General features: G+C 36.0%; 1 protein-coding gene across 3 annotated transcripts; it reads right to left on the bottom strand.

Annotated features, from left to right (window-relative positions):
- Positions 1 to 64: 64 nt before the first annotated feature.
- Positions 65 to 10615, bottom strand: LOC110039540 (CDK5RAP3-like protein). 3 transcript variants are annotated; one of them, XM_020744641.1, is made up of 11 exons: positions 10507 to 10615; positions 10249 to 10383; positions 5759 to 5853; positions 5581 to 5675; positions 5356 to 5491; positions 5061 to 5210; positions 4376 to 4948; positions 3294 to 3502; positions 3045 to 3177; positions 1326 to 1494; positions 65 to 167 (listed from the first exon to the last, which is right to left on the bottom strand). In XM_020744641.1, the coding sequence occupies exons 1-10, from the start codon at positions 10565 to 10567 to the stop codon at positions 1363 to 1365; spliced, it is 1719 nt and encodes a 572-aa protein (XP_020600300.1). In that variant the 5' UTR covers positions 10568 to 10615; the 3' UTR covers positions 65 to 167; positions 1326 to 1362. The 3 variants fall into 3 exon arrangements, with proteins under 3 accessions (XP_020600300.1, XP_020600301.1, XP_020600299.1); XM_020744642.1 differs by having other exon boundaries at positions 65 to 163; XM_020744640.1 differs by lacking the exon at positions 65 to 167 and having other exon boundaries at positions 1088 to 1494.
- Positions 10616 to 10911: the final 296 nt, after the last annotated feature.

The raw sequence follows: 10911 nt of genomic DNA, 5'->3' as shown, positions 1-10911 counted from the left end.
ATCTCCCCCCGTCTCCTGTCGGTCCCCCCCCACGACCGATATTAGCCGCCGCGCCTGACCACCCGCTCTCTGCCTCTGTCGGTCGCCGCCGCTCGTTTGTCGCCGCCCGCCAGCCGCTGGCTCCCACAATCGCAGCCGCCGTAACTTGCCGCCTGCCACCCGCCTGCCTACAAGTAATGTTTCATGCTCCGTGGAGCAAGGAAAATATCGTATATATCATTGGCAACAGAATTTAATATTATAACGCACTTGGACCTAACATTTTTATAAAAAAAATAAATTTTTCTTTAAAAAAATAAAATATACCCAATCAAATATATTTTATATTAATTGTTTTTTAAAATATATAAATCATAATAGTGCCTAATAATTTTTCTAAAAAACTAAAAACATAAAATAAAACAAAAACTAAACAAACTAAAAATAAATATAAAAAAAAAATAAAAAACAGAAAATGTAAAATTTAAGACAAAAAGTCATATATTTGTAAACAGATTTATTAATTGTAATATTGTTTGCAATGCATTTCAAATATTTCGGTCATCGACAGCTGACAATGACAAGCAACGACAAACATGGCCACCGCTAGCAACAACTAACATCAATGGTGGTTGGCATCGATGGTAGTCGAAGTCAGCATCAATGGCAACGATAGCCGACCAATGGCTGGAAATTGACAGTGGTGGCCAACCATGGCAAAGTAGGATGGCAAAGAGCAGATGAACAACAAAATTAACATTTCACAGAAGAGGTATATTTTATATATTTCAAGATCAAATGAATTCCAAAAACAATAACAATAAATTAGAAAGGGAATTCCAAATATATTTAAATTTAGTACTATTCATTTTTCTTTTAACTACAAACCCCGATATCATTTATTTCTTATTCGGAATAATTTCATACATTGTCACACAAACATTGATATTTACAAATTAAAACTGGGACTTTAACATGCAGAACCCCTACATTATCTCTCCTAAGTCGCATCCCTCATAAATTCATTATCATTTCACACTTTGGAACCTTTGAATTGGTTACTCTGAATAAGATATGAGAAAGAAAGAGAAATTATAAGCTCAAAACGAATAAAAATGGCGTGGATCAATTTTAATCTAAAAGTTATAACAAAACTGAGTGGCAATATGTTTCTACAACAGAAGAATTTGTTCTTCCACACGAAAATAGGGTATACTCATTACTTCCAATAAATAAATCAGTGGGCTTATATGAACTAGTATAAAGTAAGTGCATCACATAACAGACAAGTTTCTAGTAAAAAAGAATACTACTATTTTTTGTAGTAAAAAACGCATGAAGAGCACCTTCAAATGCCCAAATTGTTCTCTGAAGATATTTGCATTATGCACCAACACCGCTGCTTAACAAATTGTTAATTTCGCCGATTAAATTGACTGGTCTTCCATTGAATAATGAGGACAGTGTCGTTTCGCAGAGCTCCTTCAGCTCCCTTGTTTTTCTGATTGTAGCTTCCTGCATCACAAATGGGAATTCAGATCAGTATAAAAGTCAGCAGATTTGATTGTGCATCAACTAAGGTCTATTTGGGGGCGGCCGCAGCTTTTTATAGAGGTAGTTGTAAAATTGTGATGAGGAATCAGCATTTTAAAAAAATGCGGTAGGAAATAGAAATATTTTTTTTTATAAAAAGTCGGACTAGTTTTCTTACGGCCATCACACTAACAAATTTGGTTACAAAATTTAACTTTCGACCATAAAATTTCTAAAAGAACATAGCAAGAAAGCAGTTTCTGAAATAGAACTGTGGTGACGGTCCAAAAAACAAATAGGCCGAAAGCTATCCCAAACAAATCCTGAGTACCTCATGTGGTAATGTGCCATCTTCCAACACTTTGATGGCCAGACTCAATAATGCAGCACAACTGCAGCAGGACTACTTGATGCTGAAGGCATTCTAGAATTAAGAGCTCCATCAAATATGTATATTTGTTTACCAATATTTAAAGCCTAAAGAAATCCTTTCAGGCTGATTTAAATAGATTGATTTTACTTATATAAATGCTTTGGAACACTGCATGCACCTTTTTTAAGACCTGGATTCACTATTGTCAAGTAGGCATGCGCAAGAAGACTAGAGTTCAAAAAAACAAAAGGGGTTGTTACAAACATGGCATTCAAAACTTACCAATTAACATATTTCATACCCAAACTTCTATATTTACAAAAAAAGTGTATCTTCTCTAACTTCCGTTAATGATTACGTTCGGGAATTCCATCGGGGACACCAGCTCCGTCAATATGCTCTCGATAGCATCCTTTCCTCTCACCAAGACTCACAAGCCACCCTCCTAGGAGCGCCCCATCCTCTCTCCATCATCTCACAGCCAAAACTCATTCGTGCCGTAGCCGCCTACATCCCGCCTGCAAAGTCAGCCCTCCAATCTGTCATTCGTCACACAGGCAGCCACCACATTGGCTTAAAAAATCTCTCAGTTACGAGTTTATCATATGTACAACTAATGATTCTGAAGTTGTAATTTTATCCCGCCTCAGAGGATACACTGGAAGCCCTCCGCAACGCTTCTGGCAAATGTGCCACCGCCACAGTTGTTAACACCGGCTTGTCGTTTGCTGCCAACAGCCTTGCCAGCGGCCTGCAGCACCGCAAGCAAGCTTCCAGCAGCTGTTCGAAGTCGCCAGAGGATGTCTTTCTCACCTCCTGCCCATGAGATCCCTGCATCAAGGGCAAGAGAAGGTTGCTGTCAAGAGCATCTCACTGAAGCAGGCGTCCGCGATGAATTCCCCAATGGAATCATTAACAGAAGTTAGAGGAGAGGTTTTTTTGTAAATATAGAAGTTTCGGTGTGAAATATGTTTATTGGTAAGTTTTGGGTGCTATGTATGTAAAAGCCCCTAAAACAAAAAGGTTTGCAAAACAAAGTTTGTTAAGGGGCTGTAAATGAAATGTATGCCACTAAAATAAATGTACTAATCAAACTAATCATCACGTTTCAGTTGGAACTTATCAATGAATGCTCAAACAAAGTAGGATTCTTACACACCTGCTTAGGCCAGGATGATGCTAGAGTATTTTGCAGCTCTCTCCGCCTCACAGCCAAATCTTTCAAACTCTCTCTAAGCTTCTCTTCATGATGCTTCTTTTCCTCGACTGTTGACACCAATCTATCCAGAAATCTAAAGTTTTCAATAAGAAGATGATTAATATGGCATGAAAGATAATTCATCGCACTTTGAAGCACAAATTATCATGAAAAAAGCTGTTGGATATGAGAATTAGTATCAAACATAACCTTTTTGAATTAAGAATCATAATCATGTCACGAGTCTTCCTGCTTGTGAGCAATGAAATGGCCAAAGATACCTCTGATAGCAATGCCTCCACAACATCTGGAGCATATTGTTGCAGCACAATAGGAGCAACAGCCTGAACTTGATGTTGCAAAGAGGATGTCTCCTCACTTCTCATTTCCACTAGCCGTTGATTTAGAAATGATTTTAGCTGTGAATACGAATTTAGAAGAACAAATACTGGCTCAAAAGTCACTGATAATAAATAAAATTGTTGAAATAATAATTAAAGTATCATAAAGGATGAAAAGCAAAGATAATAATACAATAAACAAAAAAACAGAACGACTAAATTTTATTTCACAGGACATGGTTTCTAGGTTGGTTCATACATCAATGGATAATGGATTGCATGAGTGGAATTGATGCCGGGCTGAATTCATCATTTACAAAAAATGAAGGTGGAAGATTAGACTAGTAGAGAATGAAAACACAAAATTGACTTAGTTTATTTTAAATTTTGCATGTATTATAATTTTAATCAGCTATTCCTGTAAAGAAAATTATATATTACTCCAACTACTTCAAGATTAATTCACAATGAATCAACTTATGATTGATATTGTCTCAACTCATGATTTCTATAATTTCTACAAGAAACACAATCTCCCATAGCCAAATAGCCACAGAAAATATGTAACACAAATTTTCTTTAATAATCTCTTTCAACGAGGCAGAAAGTTAGCGATCAATAAAAGAAGTTTTAATTTTTATTAGTTAAGAGTTAAAAAAAAAGAAACAGATAAGAAACAGAAAGCAAGCAGTCAACAAGTGACTGACTGACTGAACCAGTCAGCCACTCTATATAATCCAAAATGTTGTTTGCTCACATATGTGGTGCATCCCAAGTTTGTCAATTAAGATTATGGACAGTAAACTGTAAGAAAGCATGTGATTATATACAAGTTTTTTAGCCACAACTTTCTGCGATATTGAAGAGAATAAAATGTGCGCAGGCATTCAAATTGTAACAACAAAAATGTTGAAAACGTTGGTTTAACCCACGGAATGTTATGGAAAATACCTCAAATAAATCATCAATAATTTTATTCCTATATTCTGAATCCAAAAATTGGCTTCTCTCTTCCTCTAAAGATTGTGGTGCACTTAACACTACTGGATCAATCTGTTGAACTTCTTGGTTTGAACTTGGTGGAGCAAAATGTTCAGGTACATCCATCTGAGAATTCTCAATGCTAATATCCCAACATATCTGTGTTTCCTCAGCTCCAGAAATGCTTTTCCCTTTGAAAACATCTAGTGCTTTATTATTATCAGATACCACACCAACACCAGTTTCAGATTCCTCCAAGTCTTTTTGAGCATCAATTATCCCATCAAAACCAAAATCATCCCCCAAGTTTTCAGTCGGTTCAACATCCCAATCAATTTGAGTATCACCCAGAGAGATGTCCCAATCAATAAAACCAGAAGCAACATTGATATCAGCCGATCCTTCGACTGCCATAGGAGAAGCAGAACACAAATTTGATTGGTTGTGCAGAGAATTTTGGACTTCAAGGGACACGGAGACATTGAGAGAGGGGGGATTTTCAAGAAGATTCCTCAAAGCTTGGAGTACAACAAGTGGACTGTTCTGCAATTAATAAAAAATTGGTGTAAAAAGCTATTCGATGCATCTGTAATTAACTACAAGAAAATTTTGAGAACAATATAACATTAAAATTTTGAAAAATTATTAAAGGAACCTCTTTCTCTGTATGAGCATCTCTGCAAAAATTTGAGTAATACTCAATAGCTTTTAACATTGAATCACCATTAAGAACTTCCAATATTCTGCTGATCGTAGCAGGAAGAGATTTAGCTGTCTCCAAAAGCTCCAGCCTCACATTTATGCCCTAAATCAGAGAAGTTCCAAACGAATAAGATCAGTGAAAAAGCAATAGACATTAGTTATCTGAAGTTTAGTAAAATCAACTCAATGTGATCAACAATTAAAATATAATGATGTATCACTGATTACACAATCTTTAATAAACTGACTTGCAATCCAAGCTCCTGACAAGATTCTGAATACTTCGCTGCAGAAAGAGAAGCATTCCGTTTGATTTCAACTTCTTTGCGATCTAATTCTGCTAGTTGTTGTTGAATTTTCTGCACCTGCTTTTTCTGAAAAGGACTTCACCCAATATGAAATCAGTCAATTTGGTTAAAATAGATCAATGCATTGCATTTTTTTTCCTGAATTCACAAGAATAACTGGCATACATTTCATAGTTGCAATTCTGGACAATGAACTGAGCAGCCTCTCCAAGGAACACATAATCCTTCTCATATGCTCTCACAATGTTCTCCCACTCACCCTGCCAAAAGAATAATCGATTTCTACTTAATAAAAATATAATGGAAAAATCTACAGAAAAAAAAAAAGGCATAAAGGTCTTACAGCAGAACCTGATAACCGCCCAAAAAAATTACGGCTTTCTGTAGTTGTACTCAGCAGGGTACTGTATATATGTTTTGCTTCCAAGAAGCCAATAGCTGTAAATGACATGAATATCACAAGAAAGGGTAAATATTACAAATAGGTAAGTTAAGCATACAATTGGCTAAAAACAAAAGTTTAAAACCTATTTGCTTCGAAAGACTATCATTTACATCATACACATGAATGAGAATAGTCCACTTGAATTTCATTAGGTATGTTGTTCTTGTGATTTCTGGCAAGCTTTCATCCACTCTGCTTTTAGAGGCCGTTGGTTGCAAATATTATGAGTGTAAAGCAAAACAAATGCATGAGTTTAAATTTTTTTAGTGTTCGATTTTAAGTACACTAAGTGTAAACCATTTGTGCGGGGGATTTGGGGTACCTCAAAATGCATACTTATGATGAATTTAGAATTTGCCAAAATTGAACAAATTCTAAATGCAGGGAACACTCCATTTGCAACCTCACCTTCTACATAGGCGGTTGCCGCTCACCCCTCTCCTCTGTCGCCTCTACCAACCACCAACAACTCACAAACCCGCCACCATCGTGGGAGTTCAACACCCACTACTGCCCACAACCACTACCAATGCCAACGATCATAAGCCCGGTCATCACCACCCATTGCAACTGCCACCCTCGTCATCACGGCCCACCACTCCCAACCATCAGTCATCACATTTCAGTGGTATAACAAATGCAAGGAAAATTTCATGCATTTTATTTTCATACACTAAAGCAACTTGTGCATTTCTAAAATACAAGCATTCTAATTACTCCGCATTTCTAAAATATATGCATTTTAAGAATATCTAACTAAACAGCCCATCAGAAAAATCATTTTAGTGTCCATTAAAATTTGTAGATTTCGAAATAATATAATACTACAATACATTTTCAACTGAAATATTACAAGTAATTTCAATCTCCTAATAACCAAAAGTAGAAGCAACAACAGAATCATGGCTTCCCCATCACTTAAGCTGGTTTATATAAGACTACTAAAAATAACCAAAACTTTCGAGCATTCAAAATTGGCTGATCTCGATACTGAATTAATTTGATTTCAAGTTCCCTGCTTGCTTAGGAAAACAAAATCTTCTCAACTTTCAGTATGACCAACTTGAGCAAATGTAGCTTTAAACAACTTTTGATATAGCTAAAATATGAATATAAAAGTTTATCCAAAAAAATAAACATAAATAATAAACTACAACCTAAAAGCAAAATGTTCCCCTGACTTGATAAATGCATCCTCATACCCAATCCCTAGTGACATTGCCATCCTCATCTCCTTTTGTGTCTCTTGTACTTAACCTCAGTGCTCATTCCCAATTCCCACACTAATACCCTAATTCTTTCACTATTTTCTTGCCACGCTTATCAAAACTTCGAGCTTGACTTCCTCTAATTAAACCTCCACGAGTCTTGCAACATCAAAATCAAAGTCCAACTCTTCCTCTTACAACAAAAAGCCTTTCCGCAATTTCAAGCTCTGCAACCACTAGAGCTCAACCTCGCCATCTAAACTTACACTTGGCTACATTTAATAAACAAGCTTACTACCTCTTCATTCAACCTCGCTCTTAGAAATTCCCTCGTGCAAAAATGAGGGGGCAAATGTTGATGGATCATTGACTTTTGATCTAGTTAATGAGAAGACCTAGTTGTCGATTTTCAATCTAATCGTGCTTGAAAAACTTGGAGCCACTAAACATCGATCCTAGTGATGATTGAAGATATTTGCGTCATAGGTCTGCACTCTTATTGAAACTTGAACATCTTTACATCATTGATTTTTTATTGAGCCAGAATTTGAAGACCTTTGTGCTATCGATCTTTGATTGCTTGGAGTTGTAGATCACTTCATTAATCTTTGCATACGGCCATCAAAAGGCCGTCCCTCCTCCCTCCCTCCCTCCCTCCCCCTCCCGCCCTCTAAAGATCAAGCCATCGTACTATCACAGAATTTTAATTGAAATATATATAATGTCAACCAAGTTGCTAAGAAAACAGGCCAAGACCTGAGTATAAATATGATGACCCTTAGTTAATCTCATGGCCCTAACAAAGCCATCTCGATACAAGAGTTAGAATACAAACTGCATTAAAAATCAAATTCTACCAATTTAGTTGCATTGTCCATAGAGCAATGTCATAAGACGCAACATTAGTGTTACTTTGCCTATAGGGCAAGATCATACGACCCACCATTTGAGCATACTTGTCTATAGGGTGACGTGGAAAGATTCACCAATCAAATCATCTTATTCATAAGATGGGAGCATGAGACACATCCTTATAGATTATTCTAAATTCAAAATATTAGACTAATTTCAAGCACCCCTTAAACTTAAGGTTATAACAAATATACTATAAGACATCTTCGATGAAAAAAGGTTCAAGTCCTACTGCTCCTATCAAAAGTTTAAAATGGTAGCTTAATCAATGTCTTTTATTGGGAAATCCTAGGGATAATACATGCTTGTATAAAAGCAATAAGAAAAATCATTTGGATTGACTTGCCCATTGGCGAGCTTTTAAGAACCGCCAATCAAAATGCTTTTCCTACAGAAAAATGTCATAAGGCTCACCATTCAAGATATCTTGCTGCAAGGCTCGTAAAATCCATCATTCAGATTGCCCTGCCTACAAGTTGAGGCCGGAAGACTCACCATATGGGTCATCTTGCTTATAAGATATAATAAAACTCATCTTTAAGGTCATTCTAAAATCAGAAAAAAAAGAACCAAAGTCAATTCTTATTAAATCTAGGATTATAAGTTGTAGTTCATTACACCCATCTAACATATGAAGTTGTAATTACTAATACTCAAATCAAAGTTCATAATGACAATTTGAATCAAGTTTTCTTATTGGAATCTCATTGCTCTTGAGATTGTAAGTTTGAATTTATAGGCCTTCCAATAAATATAAACCTCAATCCAATTAACTAGGCTTATACAAATCTAACAAGCCATTAAACTAATTTAACTAATTTGGGCACCATAGTTATTAAGGGCAATAAGACTCGTTATTAAGCCTTCCTCGTCCCCAATATTGTGGGCATTCCAATAAATGTAAGCCCGAGCCCAATGAACTTGAACTGGTTCAGCAAACAAGCTCATATAAATAAGCTAAATTTTTAGGTCTTACATTAGATGAAAGCCCCAACCCAAACTAAGCTTGGGAAAGCTTTCATGATAAAAAACCAATAAAACCAAATTAGCCCATCAATCAAAACCAAGTTTGTCAACAAAGCTTCATACGCATATCAAACAAGCTTTTTTGAGTCAAATTGAAATTTGTTAAGAACTAATGTTTGACACGACATAACCATCACTCCTTCTAAGCAGTATCCAATTCTTTCATGGAAGAGAAAAAAAAATTAATTAATATGAATAATAATATGACTTCACCATATAGCAAATTTAGATATGCTCATTTAATAAGCATAAATGAATTGAAGTCCCCCTAGAAATCATCAATAACTCAAAATGCTTTGAGGAATGAATATTAATATGAATTTATCATGATTTGCTCATATAAATAGTTTGAAATGACTCTCTTTCCAAAAGTCTAGAATTAAATGATACAATACATTGGCAAGAAAATTATGTTAATGTACATATAGAAAATTATGCACAAATTTACATTGCAAAGTTGTGATTTTTTTTTTTTTTTTGTTCTATATGTCAAAAATTGCGGTGGCTTTTGGCAATAAATCATTTTTTCAACAAGTTCCAACAATTGAGGCATCACCAAGAAAGTTCGTTGAAAGAATTTTGCCACAAACCTATCATGATTTCCTTCTAATATTTGGAGCTAAGCATAATAGAAAATTTCAAATTACTATTTTTTTTCTAATTGTATGCAGCTAATGCAAGATATTTATATTGCTGTGATAAATTTAAAAAAAAAAAAATCAAGTTGATTCTTTTAAGCTTAGTATAAGTATGTAATATAAGAATTTTAAGAGAATTAGAGTTTTCACTACTATACTAATTTTTCAATAGTGCCCCCACAAGAAAAGAATTTCAACATTCACCAGTAGATGCAACTGTCACCAAGTGCAAAGGATAAACTGGAAAGGTGGATGATGTACTTTACGAGAACCAATGGATAGACATAAAACAAGTATCGAGACCTATACTTGTTTTGCTTTTAAATTCTGAGGAGCCAATCCTTCATCTAGCCCCACCTTTTATATCTCTTCTCTACTATTACTTCACCTAGCCACACCTTTTTTAGATTCTTCTCTACAACTATTGCCAACTTTTCAGTTCATGATTTAGGCGACATTGACTTCTATTTAACATTATTAACAAGCTAATGCAGACAGATCTTCCTGATCATAAAAAATATCATCGACGCATCAACAAATTATAAAGATTGCCTTCAAAAGATAGAAACCAAGCATAAAAATAAAACCAAAAATGCGGTTTTACCTTCAGCGTCTAGGGTTAGGAAGAAAGGATCAAGGTCTTTGGGGAGAGAGGAGAAGGCCAAGGAGATCTTTGTCCTGATAGAGCTCATGCGTTTCCTCCAATCGCCCGCGATCCTCTTCCGAACGACTAGCCATTCTGCCGTCGCATCAAAAATTAAACCATCGTCACAAAACCGAAAAAAACATTTAATAAAAACTCAAAAAATGCAATTTTGAGCTGAAAACGCAGAAAAACAAATCCAAAGGGTTGATCGACAACCTCCGAGACGACCGAAGGCGATGTCAATGGGGAGATTCTGAATCTCCTCTGTGTCCTGCATGCTTCACTGAAGAAGAAAGAAAGGAAGCAGGAACACACGCACTCTCTCTCGTTCAATGGCTACAAAAACGTATGTAGTATCGGAGTTTGAGATTTCCCATTGTCAACATTTTGAAATTAGATTAAATATCAAGGTTCTAACTGCGATACCTGCGTCCTCCAATGGGCTCTTCACAAATCAACACAGTCGGTCCCACCGCATTCATTCAAACGCAACGCGACCGCGACCCGTCGACCCGACCCGCTCGATTATAACCGAGTTATAACCGAGCGGTACAGGATTTGTAACTAAGCGGGTTATTACCGCGGTACCGCTCGGATAACAGGCTTGTAACCTTCCAGTAA

The sequence above is a fragment of the Phalaenopsis equestris genome, unplaced genomic scaffold (genome assembly GCF_001263595.1).
Source record: "Phalaenopsis equestris unplaced genomic scaffold, ASM126359v1 Scaffold000002, whole genome shotgun sequence".
Classification (NCBI taxonomy): domain Eukaryota; kingdom Viridiplantae; phylum Streptophyta; class Magnoliopsida; order Asparagales; family Orchidaceae; genus Phalaenopsis; species Phalaenopsis equestris.
The sequence above is the reverse complement of the archived record's forward strand: the minus strand, read 5'-3'. Positions and strand labels throughout refer to the sequence as shown.

What these genes read in the sequence shown, in the direction of transcription:
- LOC110039540 (XM_020744641.1), bottom strand. Translation starts at nt 10,567, where the DNA reads ATGCAGGACACAGAGGAGATTCAGAATCTCCCCATTGACATCGCCTTC. An exon ending in GGCGGTTATCAGGTTCTGCT is followed by an intron (nt 5,676 to 5,758) that starts GTAAGACCTTTA and finishes TTCTTTTGGCAG; the next exon opens with GGTGAGTGGGAGAACATTGT. An exon ending in CAGAATTGCAACTATGAAAT is followed by an intron (nt 5,492 to 5,580) that starts GTATGCCAGTTA and finishes TATTGGGTGAAG; the next exon opens with TCCTTTTCAGAAAAAGCAGG.